Here is an 18378-nt window from a genome sequence, read left to right on the forward strand (position 1 = left end):
ACAATGCTGGAGGGTATGGACGGCGCCACGTGGGAGGGGGCGGCGACAGCTAGAGCACAGAGATAAGAAAAACGGAAGATACTTCACTGGTTGGATAGGCTATTTCGTGGTTCCCATTCTTGAAAGTGAGAGTTGCCTTATCGAAATTCATGTAGGGAAATCCAATATGTTGACGTGGTTGTGATTTAGTAATTGAGCATATCTGCACTCAAACGGACGGTATAATAATAATCAGTGGTTTTTTTTTCTGGAGGGACGCAGGGATACGCATACCCTAAACATTTTGTGAATCTAAGTTTGGCCTCATTGAGGGACAGTATTTCAATATGAGTAGGAAAATGAGAGTACCCCTAAATATTTTTTTAGGAAAAAAGCTCAACAACAACAACAACAACAACAACAACAACAACAACAATAATAATAAATTATATATTATAATATTTATTATATAATATACTATTATTATATATGTATGGTGGCAACAAAGGAAGGTATTTCTGCTCTTTCTAACTTGGATCATATTCCATATGTTTTTAAGTTTGTAACAGAAACTGGCCCTGTCAATGTAAATTCCATTTTTTTTTTTTTTTACTGTATTCCTGATTAATCAACTTAACACACCACCCATGCAGGCTGCCCTCGAAGTGCCTCAATCATGGGTCTGCATTTGGCAATGGCTGCCCATCTCTCCCTCCAACTCCCCACGTTCAGATGTTGCTCCTGCCACCCTCTCAAAAAGGGATCTTCCCAGCAGGTCCAAAGTCAGCGCATGATGGCACCCCTGTGAGGGTATTGTGCACCCCCCTCTCCCCCAGCACACACCCTGAGGGGGTGGGTGGTGGGGGTGGCAGCCCCAATGCCCCTTGCCCGTCCGTCCCTCCACTGCTGGGCATCTTGCAGCCATATATTTATCTCAGAAGCAGCCTTCTTCCTTTTTCTCCTCCCACTGTTTATTATATATGCTCAGCCTTGGATGGTGATATGAAAAACGGAACGTGCTGAATATCTATGTGTATATACTAAGGTCACCAGACGTCCCCGTTTCCCGGGGACAGTCCCCAGATTTACAAATCAGTCCCCTGACAAAACTGATCTATTTAATAGGTAAAGGTAAAGGGACCCCTGACCATGAGGTCCAGTCGTGACCGACTCTGGGGTCGCGGTGCTCATCTCGCTTTATTGGCCGAGGGAGCTGGCGTACAGCTTCTGAGTCATGTGGCCAGCATGACTAAGCCGCTTCTGGAGAACCAGAGCAGCACACGGAAACGCCGTTTACCTTCCCGCCGGAGTGGTACCTATTTATCTACTTGCACTTTGACGTGCTTTCGAACTGCTAGGTTGGCAGGAGCAGGGACCGAGCAACGGGAGCTCATCCCGTCGCAGGGATTCAAATTGCGACCTTCTGATCGGCAAGTCCTAGGCTCTGTGGTTTAACCCACAGCGCCACTCGCTTCCCTTGATCTATTTACAGTGGTGCCTCGCAAGACGAAATTAATCCGTTCCATGAGGCTCTTCGTATAGCGTTTTTTTCGTCTTGCGAAGCAAGCCCATTGACAGCTTAGCGGATTAGCGCTATTAGCGGTTTAGCGGCTTTTAGCGGATCAGCTGATAAGCGGCTTAGCGGCTTAGGAAAAGGGGAAAAAACCCGCAGGAACTCGCAAGACATTTCGTCTTGCGAAGCAAGCCCATAGGGAAATTCATTTTGCGAAGCGCCTCCAAAACGGAAAACCCTTTCGTCTAGCGGGTTTTCTGTCTTGCGAGGCACCACTGTAATAGGAAGTTGCAAAGTGTCCCCGGATTCATTGAAAAAATTCTGGTAACCTTAGCACATACAGGAATTTAACATTTTTGATAATACTGTTTAATGGCAGAGAGAACCAGAGGCTTAGCGTGGTTGGGGCTGGGGGAACCTTCACCCCAGGTGCTGTTGTGGTTTTTTTGGGGGGGGCACATTCCTCACGACACCCTGCAAGCCCGCAGGGTGAACAGGGAGTCATGAGCTGTTGCCCCCTTCTCACGCCACCCTCTAGGTGAAGGACTCAACAAGCGTGTGCCCTGCCAGCCCTATGCAGCTTTTGCGAGTCTCATAAAGCAGCGCTGGGCTCACAGGGAGCCATGACTGTGCCCATCTCTGGTTTGAAGGGTGTATTCCCACCACGGCCACCGCCCTGCCAGCTCCACACCAATTTGCAAAAAAAAAACTAGTGAGTTTTGGGATGTAATCTATACGGAACTTAAAAGAATGTTTAAAGTTTCTTTTTTTAAAAAACCAGAGGCTTTCCTTTTGGCAATCTTAGGCCCTGATATACCCAGGAATTCAAGGGAGTTATTTTTATGTGCCATCGTGGCGGCGAGAATCCTGATAGCCTCCAACTGGAAAGGAGGAAAGGTACCATCAAAAGTGGAGTGGCAACAAAAATTAATGGAATATGCAGAGGTGGCTAAATTAACAGGGAAAATGAGAGACCATGCAGATCAAATGTTTATTCAAAAATGGGACATGTATAAAAACTATCTTAAGAAGTACTGTAGTAACATAACATCTGTGGCAGCTTTTGAATAACCTCGGCATTACATTGGATGTGTATAGGAAAACATAATCCTCTTGATAATTGGTAGCAAGAACTGAGATAAACGGCGCAATAAGGAAATGAATAATTTAAAATATATGGAGCTGATGTGAAGTCAATGGAACCTCAAGAAGATGATGACAAAGTGTAACAAACCTGTATAATTTTGTGTTATCTAGAAATAATTTTTAGGGACGCGGGTGGTGCTGTGGTCTAAACCACTGAGCCTAGGGCTTGCCGATTAGAAGGTTGGCGGTTCGAATCCCTGTGACGGAATGAGCTCCCGTTTCTCGGTCCCAGCTCCTGCCAACCTAGCAGTTTGAAAGCACATCAAAGTGCAAGTAGATAAATAAGTAAACAGCGTTTCCGTGCGCTGCTCTGGTTTCGCCAGAAGCGGCTTAGTCATGCTGGCCACATGTTCTGGAAAAACTGTCTGCGGACAAATGCCGGCTCCCTCGGCCAGTAAAGTGAGATGATCGCCGCAACCCCAGAGTCGTTCGTGACTGGCCTTAACTGTCAGGGGTCCTTTACCTTTTTTTAAGAAATAATTTTATTTTGGATTCAATGTTACTTTGTGTTAAGTTCAATAAAGCATTAAAAAAAATGCTGCCAGGCAGCGTCAGCCATGTCAACCCCACTGATACGGTTAGGATATATGGTTTTCTTTGCGCATATAAACAAGCTGAGTGTAGGATGGGGGTGCTCCCAGCATCAGCTCCCCAACAGATCTTGCCTTCCCTTTCTCCTTCACAGGAAGAATTGGCATTCAGCCAGGTGAGGTGGGAAAAGCCCACCCATTTGTCTCTGTGGCAGCCTCTTAAGACACGTATGTCTCCGTACTTAACAGATTGGAAGATGGCAGGATGCCAAAGGATATGCTCTATGGGGAGCTGGTTTCAGGCACCCGGCCAGTTGACAGACCATCTCTGTGTTACAAAGATGTCTGCAAATGTGACATGAAAGGTGGAAACATCAATCCCGCCATATTGGAATCCCTTTCAGACGACCGCAGTGCCTGGAGATGGACATTCGAGTCTTGCATCCCTAGCAGTGACCAGAGGAGGAATGACCGCTGGAGGAGCGCAGAGAGAAGGAATGCCACAAGGCATCTGCAGGAGCACAAGCGGACGCCTTCGTCAGCCCCAGCTGCAACAAAACATCTCCACCCTTTATCAGTCTCTACAGCCACAGCAGGCGCTGCAACTTTCCAATGATTTGACTCCACCCACAAAGACACACTCCTCCATTGTCTCCCAAGACAGATGGATGCCAACCACAAGGGTTGGTTAATGTTTCTAAATTTGCATCTATGCCTGTGCAAATATTTTGTACATCTTTGTCCTTCCTCCCTCCTTTTTAGTGATGCTGGAACGGCCACCCTAACAGGTAAGGGGAGCTGAACTCACACACCACCTTGTGAAGAAAGGAGGAATCTGCCTCCAGCCTTCCTCTAAGTCAAGCTGTTATGTCTCTTCCTCCCCATCTCTTCAAATGCAAAAAAAAGGAGGCTACTTAAGATGCTTACCTGCAAGACCTGAGCAACTGACTCTGGATCTTATTGGTCCGAAAGATGCAAGGGTCACTCTTCCCAGGAGAGGGGAGAGAGTAATTTAAAAACCTTTTAAAAGCTGAGCTGCCCTACACTAGAGATGACAATATTTGCTGCTTACTTGTGGGCAAACCAGAACGACTATAGCATGGGTAGGCAAACTAAGGCCCAGGGGCTGGATCCAGCCAAAAAGCCTTCTAAATCCGGCCCGCGGACGGTCCAGGAATCAGCATGTTTTTACATGAGCAGAATGTGTCCTTTTATTTAAAATGCATCTCTGGGTTATTTGTGGGGCCTGCCTGGTGTTTTTACATGAGGAGAATGTGTGCTTTTCTTTAAAATGCATCTTGGGGTTATTTGTGGGGCATAAGAATTCGTTCATTTCCCCCCCTTCAAAATATAGTCTGCCCGCCCCCGCCCCGCAAGGTCTGAGGGACAGCGGACCGGCCCCCTGCTGAAAAAGTTTGCTGACCCCTGGACTATAGTGTCTAGGCTAGGATTAGTCCAGTTTTAGAGCCACAGAGCTCCTTAACTTTGAATTCTGTTTTTACCCACCTGCTTTTTCTCTACCTCTTTTTTTTTTTAAATCAAGTTTATTAATTTGGCATGTGCGTGATTGCCAGCCTCAGGGTTTTAGAATCCTCATGTGCTTAGAGGCTTGGAGTTCATGCTTCTGGAAGTTAGGATCAGGATTGTTAGAGACCAGTGAGGTCTCTCGAGGTGTGGATGAGAATCGGGGAGCGCAGGCTGCCTTTGCACTCTGAGTAAATAACTGGGAAACACAGGAAGTCTCAGAGTTCCTGGGATTTAGGAAGTTTAATGTGGGTTTGCCAGGGAACAATTCTTTATAACCCAGCTGTTCAAAGGGCACTCTGGCTCAGAGAAAATACCCTATTGCCCCATCATCAAACAGGGACAAAGACCTAGCAGAGCACTGGACAAAGTGTCAAGAGGCAGCTCAGGAAGAAAGGAATTCTCAACCGGGGCTTGGCTCTGTCCTTGAGGCCACACAGCCGCCAGTTTCATTCCTCCACTGGTGCTGGGGAGGCATGGCTGGGTGTGGAGTGCGCTGGCAGTACATTCTTGGGGCTGCGCTCTCCGGAGCCCTGCTGCTTACTGCTGGGATCTTGTTAGGGCACTATGCGATCTACAAAGAACCCCAAACCCCGGAGTGGCTTCACAGCCTCTCTAGAGACCTGGACCCAGCTCTGCTCGAAGACTTCATGAACCAGGTGGAAGCCGCACGCATTAGACAGAACCTCAAGTAAGGCTGGCGGAGGAAGAGGCAATGTCCTAAAGTTCTCTTTTTGTTCTGGGAGAAATGGGATTCCTTCCCAGGTCAAAGAGTCTAATAGAATGTCTGTACCTATTCATTCTTTCTAAAGATAGATTAGATTAGATAGATAGATAGATAGATAGATGATAGATAGATAGATAGATAGATAGATAGATAGATAGATAGATAGATGTATTATGGCTTTTGTGGATTAGAGTCCACTTCATCATCCGAGGGGTGAAGTGTGCCAGGGTGCCAGTCTTAAATGGGGTATTCTGGGATCCAAACAGAAAGATGTCCTACTTAAAACAGGAGAGTTGTGGGGTATGGAATGGGAGCTAAAACAAATTAAGCTGAGGTGTGTACATGCTCACATAGCACATGGTTATAATCAGATACTGAATAGGAGCTCAGAGGGGTTGCAAACATAGGGGAACCTGTCAGGTAATGCACATCAGGTGAAGGCATCCCCACATATGTCTGGATTTTCCCAGACATTACTAGATTTCAAAGGCAGAAATGATGCCCAGGGGTAATTTATGAAATGTGGCACTTTGTCCTGGATCTTAGGCAAGTCAATTGAAAAATCACAGGTTCTTTTGTTTTTTGCATTTTTGTGAAAAGAAGCTCAACAATTTTGTGGGTTTCCTAAATAAAGCTCAACCATTTTGCTGGTTTCCTTTTAAAAAGCTCATAAATTTGGGGGTCTTCCTAAAAAAAAGACTCAACAACTTTCAGGGTGTCCTGGTTTTTACTTTTTGAAATATGGCAGCCCTATCTAGGGTGTGCGCAGCAAGGGCCACTTGAAATGTAGTGGGGATAAATGACCTTACTGTGTTTCAAACTGCTAATGTGTACATTCCCCGCCCTCATTGGCTCGCTGGAGGAGTCTTAGACCCCCTGGCAAACTACGGTTCCCAGGATTCTTTGGGGAAAATGGAATGCTTTCAAGGTGCTTCAAATGCACCTTGTGTAGGTGGAGCTGGCAACTGTATTGTGTGACGTGAGTGAACGTAGAATCAAAAAACTGAGGAGCTGGAAGAGACCTCAAGAGTCATCTAGTCCAACCCCCTTAAATGCAAGAATAACAGCTGAAGAATCCCTGACATATGGCCAATGATGCACGATAAATAAGGAATAAAATAAGGAGAAGCTTCTTGTTTCAAAAGCTGGGGGGGAGGGGGGGAGGACACTGTGGTTTTGGGAAGGACTAATTATATGCCAGATTCCAAAATTTGCCCAAACTCCAAAGACCTACCCCACAGCCAAGTCTGTTCCCCATTGCTCCCTCTTGCATTAGGGACCTGTCTTCCAAGCCCCACATGGCTACCACGAAGGGGGATGAAGAACTGGTGCAGCTGATTCTGAAAGCCTGGCGAGACCCCCAAACTGGCCTGGACAGCGCCACGGAAGGCCAGTACGAGGTGTTCCTCTCCTTCCCTGACCCTGAGAAACCCAACTCTGTGGCTGTGGGTGAGTGCTAGGTAATGGGGTGCAATGCAAAATTTATGTTAGGCCCATTATCAGCGAGGGCAGCTCCTCATACGCAGGAATGCAGCCTGACCACCAAACTGGTAAGAACTGGTCAAAGAGGAACCAAACTGCTCACTGCCAAAGAGAACAGCAACTCCAGATAAGGTACAAGGAGGGTTCCAATTTGTACAGTTAAAAAAATGGGTTGGGTAAATGTTTTCAAGGGTTGTGGTTGGATGAGAGATGGTGGCAGGCTGGGGTGGCAGGAGGCAGTTGGGAAGAAAACAACCAGCTAAGATGATGTATATTTCCTGTATAGTGTGTGGCCTAATGGGAATGCTCTCTTGGACTAAGCAGGGTGTCAGGCTTCGGGAAATTGGCTTCCTCCCCCATGGCAGTAAATAAGCAGATCAAATGAAAGGAAATTCATACCAGTTAGTTTCTTTAATAAACACAGCGAGAGACAACAGAAAGCATCTCCCTAGAATGGCGGTGCTCCCAATTAAAGCTTCCCCCCCTCTCCTCCGTCCCTATTAATCTGCGTCACTCCTATGTCTTGTAATCTGAGCTTGCACTTTCTGTTCTAACACTCTTTGAGCTCCCCATGTCTTTGGGGATGGGGGTGGGGGGAGGTGGATGCTGTCCACAGACTGCGAATCTGTTAACCCTCTCTCTTCCTGTGTTTCTTCTCCTAGCTGTTCCCCATCCAGTATTTCCCAGCTTCTGCCTTCTGAACTATGCCCCTCTGCAAACCACTGTTCCAAATCTATACTGTCCTCCTGCTCCTGGGAAAATTCAGGGTCAGGGGGAGGGGGAGACTCCCATCATCTCTCCTCAGTGCAGTCCTCCTCATCAGGGTCCCTGCCACAGGATACAAACTAAAGCCAGCCAATGAGTTTTCAGAGCATATGTTTGGAATTGGGGAACGAAGACAAATTTGTGGGCCAAAATTTGGACACCAGGAAAAGGTGTGGGAATGAGTGAAGGCTGAGAGAGGAAACCACTGAAGGGAGAGGGTGGGGACACCTGCTACAGATGTTCTGATTAGACCCTCTTCTTCTTCATACCAGTGATGGAAAATGGCAGCCAAGCCTTTATCTCCCAGGAGACAGAGAAGAACCTGACTGCGGACCAGGCTGACAGAGACGTTGTGAAGCCTTATGCAGCTTACGCACCTCCAGGGAACCCCAAGGTGCAAAGCAAGGGCGTGGCCTTTTATCCTCCCTTATCTCTGATATCTTTATCTTATCTTCTTCTTGGAGTTTGCCCTCTTGATGGGCCAATCAAAGACACCACATGATCCTCAGGGGGCCTTGCCCTCCTAGGTGCGTTTTGTCTCCAACAGAAAGAGGCTTCACACAGACTATATACCTTCGGAGCACATTCAAAGTACGTTTTCCACCTCAAAGAATTCTGGGCCTTGTAGTTTGTTCAGGGTTGTTGGGAATTATAACTATGCGAGGGGGAAACCACAGCACCCAGAATTCTTTGAGGGAAAGGACATGCTTGGAATATACTTTATGGTACCAGAGGGAGATCCCAAATCTTCAGCCACCCATTAAATGTCTGTGATGACAGTTCTGTCTCTTTGTGTAGCAGCGTCAAAGGATGATTTCAAGGTGTAAAACCCTCATATCTCATATCCTCTCCTTTCCAGAGATGGAAAGCGTGGGAAAGATTGAGTTGGCAGCTAAGATATCCACCTTTTTCAGTGTGTGAAATATGTGTGATGCTGCCCAGACAATCTGGAGTAGCAGACACTGGAAGTCTGATTCAGGTCCGTCTAGGGATGGGTGGTTTGAGAGGGTCTGAGCAAGCAGGGATTTGAAGAAGAATTACAAAATGAGACCATTGTGGTGTTGTATGGTGTCCGTTTATGTGCTTCATTAAAAAAAACAAAAACTTGTAGCTTAGGCTCCCAACAGCACAGGCCTTTGTGTGGTGAGGTCACCTTATTGATGATGATGATTATTTACCTTCCCTTCACACTAAGATCCCAGGGCAGGTGACATCAATTTAAAAAAACAATATTAAAAACAATTTAAAACAACTTACAATCACAGAAGCAAGGTGGGTCAAGTGTCAGAGAAAGAGGCACATATTCAGCATTTTCCAGAACCTTCCAGGCACACTTCTGTGGGGAGGGAGTTGATCAGTTTAGGGGCCACTACAGAGAAGTCCCTCTCTGTGACTCTTACTTCCAAAATGTCCCTTTGTGTGATCTATCTTGTTATGATGCCTGAAAAAGTATATTCCGCTTTCTGTCTTGGTTCTGTGATTCTTTATCGTTTTTCTTGTTTGTGTGGCATTGTTTTCGAAAACTCAATAAGCACTTAATAACAACAACAACAACCCTCTCTTTTTTTTAAAAAAAAACAAAAAACATTCCAGGGGAAACTGGTCTATGCCAATCAAGGAAAAATGAGCGACTACGAATACCTGGTCCAACAGGGCATTGATCTCAATGGCACCATAGCCATAACTCGCTACGGGGGTGCTGGCCGCGCAGACAAGGTAACTGGGAGGTGTTCCTGTTCCCAAACTTCAGCTTTTGTGGGGCATTTTGAAAGAACAGCCCTAAAATCTGAAGTAGGGCTATACCTTTCTTAGGCCAACCAAGATGCTGCAGAATAATGAGGAAGCTTTTGAGCTCTCCCTCAGGCAAGATGTTCTGCAAAACTGGGGATGGGGAGGGAAAATGCTGGAGGATGTTGTTATTTATTCTTTTTTTAAAACAACAACAGTCCTGCCCTTCACCATCGGGTCTCCGAACATGCTGCAGCAATTTAAAATTCAGTATCTAAAACAGTTGAAAGCAAATTACGGTAACAGTCCAACTCCTGGAATGTAGGAATCCCAGCTAAATAATCCCTGACATATGGCCAGCCAACCTCTCTTTCAAAGCTTCCAGTGATGGAGAGTTTCTTGAACAGCCTTTACCACCAGAAAGTTACAGTATTCCAAATGCTTAGCTGGAATTTCCTTTCTGACCATTTGAATCCATGGGTTGGGTCTTCTGTTGACATCTGGGCCTCTCAGGTCCCTGATGCACAAACACACCTGTCTGGATCTTGCCTTGACAGGCCATCAACGGCGCCAAATTTGGTGTGGTTGGAGTGGTGGTCTACACCGATCCTGGGGACATCAATGATGGCAAGGCTTCAGCAACAGAGACGTACCCCTATTCGTGGTACCTGCCCCCCTCGGGCGTGGAGAGGGGTTCCTACAACAGCCACTTTGGAGACCTGCTGACTCCTTATTACCCAGCCAAAGGTGAGGAGGTTGGGGTGGAGCAGCAAACACGGTTTTAATGTATACACAAGAATCCGTGTTTGGGGTGAGGGGGGTGGAGAGAGAACCAAGAGCCCACATGCCAAGCTGTTGTGTTCCAAAAGCAAGGAAGGATTGGACCCTGATTAATAGAAAACACACGAGGCTTGACCAGCAAGACTCTGGGAGGAGGTGCCAATAATAATCCTGTCCACCCCTTGGCCTAGGTCGTTTTATTCACAAAAGAACTTTTTACACAGTGTTCGTAAGAACCAATCAGATTTTCTCTGAGCATTTCAAAAAGCCCCACGTGGGACAAAGTCAGATCAGAAGAAATCCTTTTAACTACAAAAGACTACTTTGAGCATGCATACATATCTGAGAGTAAATAAAACAGGACTAAAGGAGGAATGCATTCAGCAAAACCCTGGAAGTCATAAACAGGCAGGAAAGGAAGGAAGGATGGCAAGGGAAGAGTATTTACCATCTCCTTGTGAACTCTCTTCCTGGCCCTTAAGGTCTACCTAAAGTTTAACAAACTACATCAAAGCTACCTTCTATCTTTTTGACCCAGGATGCCTGGTGAAGCAACTGGCCTGTGTATTTAGAATGCTTATACGTGCCTGTCAGGCGTAGAGAAAACAAATGGCAGAGGTGCAGAGACTTGTGGGATTTGATCAGAAATTATTGTCAATGAATCAAGCCCAGTCAACACAATGCTTTCATTGCAGACACAATGGCTTGCTCCATATTTCATAATTCCTCATAGCAATCCCACCTGACCCCCACACTCTGGATATTTGCACCCCCACACCAAGCAGACCTTATCCGGCAAGCAAGAAAGAGAGAGTGTCAAAGTTCTTTTCATGCCAGGTAATCCAACCAGACCCAGCAGGGAAACAGCTTTTAAGCTCCCCACCTTGCTTGGTGGGGCAAGGCACTGCTCATCATGCAGACTCTGTGAATCTAGAGATGCTCGCACGAGAGTTTGCAGGAACTTAGCCCCCAAGATGTTGTGAGAACATCCCAGAGCCAACACACGGAGCAGGCTTTGCCCCACAAGCAAGCTTAAAAGTTCTTTACGTGCACTGGGTAACCCCAAGTAGACCCATTGCAAAAAGAGCTTTTATTTATTTATTTTTTAAAATAGTATTTATTCAAATTTTAAAGATTACAAAAAGAAACAATAAAGAACAAAAAATAAATAAAAATAAAAAGACATAAAAAATACAAACAATTAAAAACAAATCAACCCTTTACATAGCTTTCTTTCCTTTACTTATTTCCTTGACCTCCTCACACCTCCCATTTTTGTATTCTAGTTCAGTTAGATGTTTCAGCAAATCCTTTCCAGCTTTGTTTTTATCCTAATAATTTATCTTAATGTACTGTAATTCTCGTCTTTCACCAATTGATAAATCAATTTTGACCTAATCCTTTAAATCATTTCTGCTAAAACCAAATTACTTCATTCCAACAACCTTCTAACATTCCTTAATTTTGCAATGTTTCTGTAAATAAACTTTAAATTTTTTCCAATCTTCTTCCACCGACTCTTGCAAAAAGAGCTTTTAAGCTCTCCTCCTTCCTTGGATCTAACTTGTGCAAGTGGAAATAATGGATGAGCCCTAAGATGCGATCGATCGATCATGCTCCTGCCTGATGTCAACAGCCCCAGTGTGGAGTGTGGGAGGGTCCTAACATCATTGGAAACAATCCCATCTTTCTTACCTTCTCCTCCCCGCTTGCAGGTTTCACCTACAGGATTCCAGAGGACCAGATCACAGGGATCCCTCCCATCCCCACCCAGCCCATTGGTTTTGAGGATGCCAAGACGCTTATCTGGTGGGTGGTAGCTGTGGAGGAGGAGGTGCATAAAGGAGAGCTATGATGGGAAAGGAAGGCCAGGGTGTGCAAGGGGAGGGGTGTGTGTAGAAGCTCAGACTTGGAGGGAAGAGCGTAAAATGAAATCCCACACAGATCAGAAGATGCTTAGAAATGTAGGTTTTGAGGTTTTAAAATTCACACTTCAGAATTCAGTTTGAGGGACAGTTTGGGAGGGAGGGGGGGCTATGAACCTCGAATCTTGTTGGCTGATCTTTAGGGAGGGAAAGGTTATGTTCCAGTATATCATCCCCCCCCTCCAAACCCCTCCCCTCATATTCACGTAAGCTGCCATCTGCACATGTGCAATGGCTGTCTTGAATGTATACACCTCAACTTAACTGCAAAGTGAATGCAGCTTACGTTTTCAAATCAGATAGAAGCTGGTTTCGGGGGGAATGCATCCGACAGGAGCATTTCTTAAGAAATTGCGACTAACATAATTTGTTCCCCATATACACCCATCCGACCGCCTTGATCTGCGGAACTGGCACTGTTCAACATGCCACATAATACCCATTCTGCATTTGTAAGAAATTATTCTTTCAGTGTGGTAGCCCCTGCACTTTGGAACTCCCTGCCTATTGATATTGGGCGGGTGCTTTCACTGTATTCTTTCTGGTGCCTGCTAAGAACATTTTTGTTTACACAAGCCTGCCCAGACGTTTAGAAAGCTGATGCGAGTTGTAATCTGTTTTCAGTCTATTGCCATTTTAACTTTTCGAAAGCCTTGAATTATTGTTACTTTTCTCATTGATAATTTTATTGTTTTAGCTTTTTTCCGTAAACCGCCTTGTGGTTTCTAAAGCAATGCAGTCAGTCAGTCAGTCAGTCAGTCAACACCAGCAGTGGGAGCACACTAGAACCAGAATAAGTGGAAATGCACACCCAAACAACAAAATAGAACAGATGTGAGCTGAGGGCTAGGTCTTCTGGGATGGCAACAGAGAAAGGGCAGCATTCAGTCTTCACCCTCCCCTCTTGCACTTGCAGTAACCTGGCTGGCAACCCTGTGGCAGAGGCAGCTTGGCAGGGAGCACTGGGCTGTGTCTACCATCTTGGACCAGGATTCAGACAAGACGGGCTGTTCTCCAATGCCAGGTGAGGGGTGCACAAATTGGCCAGTCTCAGTTTCTCTCTCCCTCACCCAGTATTCAGTTCAGCTTCTACTATACACAATTTTGAATGCAGTTTCACCTGACATCAGTAATTTTCACTAATATATGGATTTGATTGCACACGTTATCCTAGCGTACACATTCCCCCCCCCCTGCACATTTTTGGTTAGTCGGAGAACTTCAGCGCAACATTTAGAGAAGGGCAGACTTCGAACGAAAGTTGTGCTTTGGTTCCTGCATTGTTCTGAAACTGTGAATGAGGATACCGTATTTTTCGCTCTATAACACGCACCTGACCATAACACGCACATAGTTTTTAGAGGAGGAAAACAAGAAAAAAATATTCTAAATGAAACAGTGGATATATGATTTTTGTGGTTCATGCTGTGGTCACAGACATGTGATCTGACGGTGAGTTTGGGGTAGCCCAATGCAAAAATCCTGAGGATCCATGTGGATCCATGCTTTGTAACCACGTTTTTGCGCCATTGCGACCCCATGAAACAGTGGGTGCGTGTGTGTTTTGGTGCAGGCTGTAGCCATGGATATGCTATGTGATCTGATGGTGAATTTGGGGTGACCTAGTGCAAAAATCCTGAGGATCCATGTGGATCCGTGCTTTGTAACCACGTTTTAAGTGGGGAGGGAAGGAAAAGAACTCAAGGGACAAGGAGCTCGCGTGGGGGGTGTGGAGAAGGATGCTGCTGATAATGTAGGAGAGGCTCCTCTCCAGCTTTGCTCCTTTAGAACAAGCAGGCTCTGCGTCTCTCCCTCCTCCCCGGCAAGGAAACCATGATAGTAACCACTCTGAGACAAATCAAGAAAAATTGCGACCAACACTCTCCCCCAACAAGCGCAGTGAGGTCAAAACACACACACAGGCAGAGAGGGAACTGGCCCTAAAGTCGCAGGGCGCTGGGGGAGTGAACGGGAAGCAAGAGAAGGAGAAGGAGCCCTCTCACACACAGAGACACACAGAGTGTCAATTCTAAAGTCGGAGGGACAGCGCAGGGAGAGTGAATGCGAAGCAGGAGGAGGAGAAGGAGCCCTCTCTCTCACGCACACAGACACAGAGTGTCAATTCTAAAGTCGGAGGGAGAGTGCAGGGGCGAAGGGGAAGCAGGAGGAGGAGAACAATAGCTCAAGCACACACACACACACAGCCCCTACAGTGGCTAATCCAAAATCGGACAGCAAAAAACTGCAGGCAGGGACAGAGAGTACGGGGTTGTTTTAAAGCAGCCAACCCCGCTCTGCTTCTCTCCCTCCTCCCGGCTAGGCTGGCTGAAAAGCTTCGCTGCTACTTAGCAGATCAGTGGGGAGGAGAGAGGAACATAGAGGACGGGGTTTTTTTAAAGCAGCCAAGCCCGCTCTGCTTCTCTCCCTCCTCCCGGCTAGGCTGGCTGAAAAGCTTCGCTGCTACTTAGCAGATCAGTGGGGAGGAGAGAGGAACATAGAGGACGGGGTTTTTTTAAAGCAGCCAAGCCCGCTCTGCTTCTCTCCCTCCTCCCGGCTAGGCTGGCTGAAAAGCTTCGCTGCTACTTAGCAGATCAGTGGGGAGGAGAGAGGAACATAGAGGACGGGGTTTTTTTAAAGCAGCCAAGCCCGCTCTGCTTCTCTCCCTCCTCCCCAGCTCGGCTCGCTGACAGGAGCCGCTTACACCCGCTTTGCTGTTTCAAAGCAAGCCACCGACTGCTCACAACTGCAGCAGATTCCCCCGCCATCTGTAGGCATTCGCTCCATAACACGCACAGACATTTCCCCTTACTTTCTGGGAGGAAAAATCTGTGTGTTATGGAGCGAAATTTACGGTAAGTTCCTATTAATATGCAAACTGAACCAAGTTATCCCCTGTGCCTCCATGAGGTATCCATGGAGGGTTGTAGATAATGCAAGGGAGGTTCGTCATTCTACTTTTGTACTGTTTTATTGTTGTTAGCCGCCCTGAGCCCGGCTTCGGCTGGGGAGGGCGGGATATAAATAAAATTTATTATTATTATCATTATTATTATATCTTTATGTGGCAGGTGGAAATGTTCCTTTTCAACCAGGCCAATTAATATTATTCAGCCTTTTAAATGTGTTTGTGGGATGAAGGGGTTATTTGTTTTGTTTTTCTTTTAACTATTCATTTGTGCTTTTACTTTGCATTTTTATCTTATCACTGCCCTGAGATCATAGAAATTTAGACTTGTAGAGTTGGAAGGGACACCAGGGGTCATATATTACAACCCGCTGCAGGTAAAAAGGTAAAAGGTAAAGGATCCCTGGACGCTTAAGTCCAGTCAAAGGCGACTATGGGGTTGTGGCGCTCATCTGGCTTTGAGGCTGAGGGAGCCAGCGTTTGTCCACAGACAGCAGGACTAAACTGCTTCTGGCGCAACAGGACACCGTGAAGGAAACCAGAGCGCACAGAAACACCATTTACCTTCCCAACACAGTGGTACCTATTTATCTACTTGCACTGGCATGCTTTCAAACTGCTAAGTTGATAAGAGCTGGGAAAGAGCAACGGGAGCTCACCCCGTGGCAGGGATTTGAACCCCTGACCTTCTGATCAGCAAGCCCAAGAGGCTCAGTGGTTTAGACCACAGCGCCATCCGCTGCAATGCAGGAATCTCAGCTAAAGCATCCATGACAGAGGACCATCCAACCTCTGCTGAAAAACTCTCCACGGAAGGAGAGTCCACAACCTCCTGGGGGAGATTGTTCCACTGTCAAACAGCTCGTACTTAAGATCTTATGGGGAAGGGTTGTTATATAAGTCTAAACAAACAAACAAACAAACATGAATCCTACTCACGGTAGATCCATTTAAGTTAAAAGTGTCTCTTCACCAGTCTCTCATGACGGATCGCTCCCGGTTCCCGGGGGGTTGCATTTTAGTTCTCACAAACCAATCTTCTCCTCCAGCACAATTACTTGTAATTTCCCTACGTGAAATTAATTTTTTTTCAAATAAAGAAGTTCATCTCTCGATCTTAGTTGTCAAATCCTTGCGTTAAAGCATCTACAACAGGGGGGGGGGGCGGACTTCCTTTTTGCACCTCCCCCGCTCGCTCCAAATTCATAAATCAAATTTTTCCTTTTAAGTCCAATAAATTTACTCACGGGTTGTTCTTTTTAATCCAAAATTTTCCAAAGAAGAAGTCGTTGCTCTCCGCCGAATGGCATGCGGCTTCGCTAGGCAGGGGAAGCAGTGGACTCATAGCACCCCCCCCCGTCACCCGCTCCGCAGCCTTTAAAAAGGCTCTTTCGCGGGTCGGGGGGGGCGCAAACGGTGCCCGCCGAGTCACCAAGTCCATGGGCATCACCGCCCATGGTTTTTGAGGGTCCCCGCGTCGCCGGCGCGGCAGGACCCAACCCCTACCCAGCAGGCTCCCTCCGGAGCTCGGAGGGAGTCCGCCATTCGGCAATGGCGCCGACCCGGAAGTCTTGTTCAATGGGTCTATTCTGAGTCGGACACAACCCAGGAGGCCTCTCCTCTCTATCCTGCTACTGCGAAGCAGGAAGCTCCAGTAATGTGAGAAGCCCAGAGCCAAATCACCCGTATAAATGATTTCATTGTGTACAGTGGTGCCTCGCAAGACGAAAAGCCCGCTAAACGAAAGGGTTTTCCATTTTTCGAGGTGCTTCGCAAGACGAATTTCCCTATGGGCTTGCTTCGCAAGACGAAAACGTCTTGCGAGTCTTGCGAGTCTTGCGAGTTTTTTTCCTTTTTTCCCTTTTTCTAAGCCGCTAAGCCGCTAATAGCCACTAATAGCGCTAATCCGCTAATCCGCTAATCCGCTAATGGCCGTGCTTCGCAAGACGAAAAAACCGCTAGACGAAGAGACTCGCGGAATGGATTATTTTCGTCTTGCGAGGCACCACTGTAATTGAGTGATTGAACCTGGCTCTCTTTTGTTTCCTAGTGAGGTCCAGGTCAACGTCCATAACTACAGAAGGATCAACACATCTTCTAATGTGATGGGACTGATAAGAGGAAGTGTGGAGCCTGGTGAGTTGCCCTGGGCAAACAGATGCCTGGGGAGGGGTATGGGGGCTCAGAGGGAGGCAGGAGCATCCTTCTGCTGGTGATGGGTCACTCCTAGGGCAACCAAAAGGGGAAGGAGTGACTCACCCATGAGGAAACATTGCAGCATTTGGGACTTTCCAGTGAAGAGGAAGAGGCAACGTGATAGAAGTTTATAAAAACTACACAAGCCATGGAGAAAGTGGCAAGAGAAAATTTGGTCTCCCTCTCAGAGCTCTAGAACTCGCAGGCATCTAGTGAAGCTGGAAGACTCAGGGACAGATAAACAAAAACCTTTCTCCATACAGAACATGGTTAGAATGCCGTGCTTTTCTTCTGGGGGTACTCACGGGCCTAAGTGTGTAGCACTGATAAAGATATACTCTGATCTAATATTCTTAGCTCCCACCTAGTTAGTCCCCCTGTCCCCTAGGGGGCGCTCCTGCCCCCTTTGGGAGCTGCAGATCCATCCCTTTTCAGGCTCCTGTCCAACATGTGCTCTTCTATGAGTTCCTACTCCTTCTTCCGCTAGACCGATACGTCCTCTATGGTAACCACCGGGACAGCTGGGTGCATGGCGCTATCGACCCCAGCAGCGGAACAGCTGTCATGCTGGAGATCAGCCGAGTCCTGGGGAAGATGGTGAAAGAAGGTGAGCTTAGGGCGGGGGGTGGGGTGGGCTGTGGATTTTCTTTTCTTTGGTGAGGTGTGAAACATGGCAACTCCAGGGGAAGGTCTGGTAGGTCCAGGCAGAGATGAAGATGCAATCCATAGCAGCCAGTGAGTTGGCAGAAGTAGGTGGAGATTCTTATGTTTGCAAACTAGGCAGCATCCCAGCTAGTCATTTTATTTATTCCATGTATATCCTACCTTTTTCTCCAAGGGGCTCCATGTGACACACATGATTCCTCACTCCTCATTTAATCCTCACAACAACCCTGCGAGGTAGGTTAGGCTGGGAGGTGTGGGATGAGTTTTAATAGGTAGGAGAGGATATATTAACTGCTCTCTATATCTCCAGGCACCCATGTGTGTGGGTTGAACAGAGTTTCAAAATCCCGTCCCTGGCAGCAAAATTTAAAGCATAGGAGTTAGGCTGTAAAACCTTGCTTTGAGCAAATCCAGCTATGAAGTAAGCTGGCTCTCCCTTTCTTACCCCACTTAACAAAGATTCAGGCAACAACTTGGGAAGTAAGTTAAAAAATATAGTTTACATATAATCT

The 18378-nt window shown here is 46.7% G+C and overlaps 1 protein-coding gene across 4 annotated transcripts in view; it reads left to right on the forward strand.

Annotated features, from left to right (window-relative positions):
- Position 1: 1 nt before the first annotated feature.
- The window catches only part of NAALADL1 (N-acetylated alpha-linked acidic dipeptidase like 1), a 31198-nt gene continuing 12821 nt past the window's right edge, over positions 2–18378 (forward strand). The window contains exons 1-10 of one of the 4 annotated variants that reach the window (XM_081842440.1): positions 20–125; positions 5254–5383; positions 6696–6868; positions 7939–8060; positions 9260–9382; positions 9952–10141; positions 11890–11983; positions 13016–13123; positions 17055–17140; positions 17688–17807. In XM_081842440.1, the coding sequence (XP_081698566.1) occupies positions 5343–5383; positions 6696–6868; positions 7939–8060; positions 9260–9382; positions 9952–10141; positions 11890–11983; positions 13016–13123; positions 17055–17140; positions 17688–17807 (1057 nt within the window). In that variant the 5' untranslated portion in view covers positions 20–125; positions 5254–5342. Of the gene's footprint in view, positions 126–4541; positions 5384–6695; positions 6869–7938; positions 8061–9259; positions 9383–9951; positions 10142–11889; positions 11984–13015; positions 13124–17054; positions 17141–17687; positions 17808–18378 lie in introns of those variants that run through there. The other 3 variants (XM_081842442.1, XM_081842441.1, XM_081842439.1) reach the window with 3 other exon arrangements.

The sequence above is a fragment of the Podarcis erhardii genome (genome assembly GCF_964252035.2).
Source record: "Podarcis erhardii genome assembly, chromosome: 15".
In the NCBI taxonomy this organism is placed as follows: domain Eukaryota; kingdom Metazoa; phylum Chordata; class Lepidosauria; order Squamata; family Lacertidae; genus Podarcis; species Podarcis erhardii.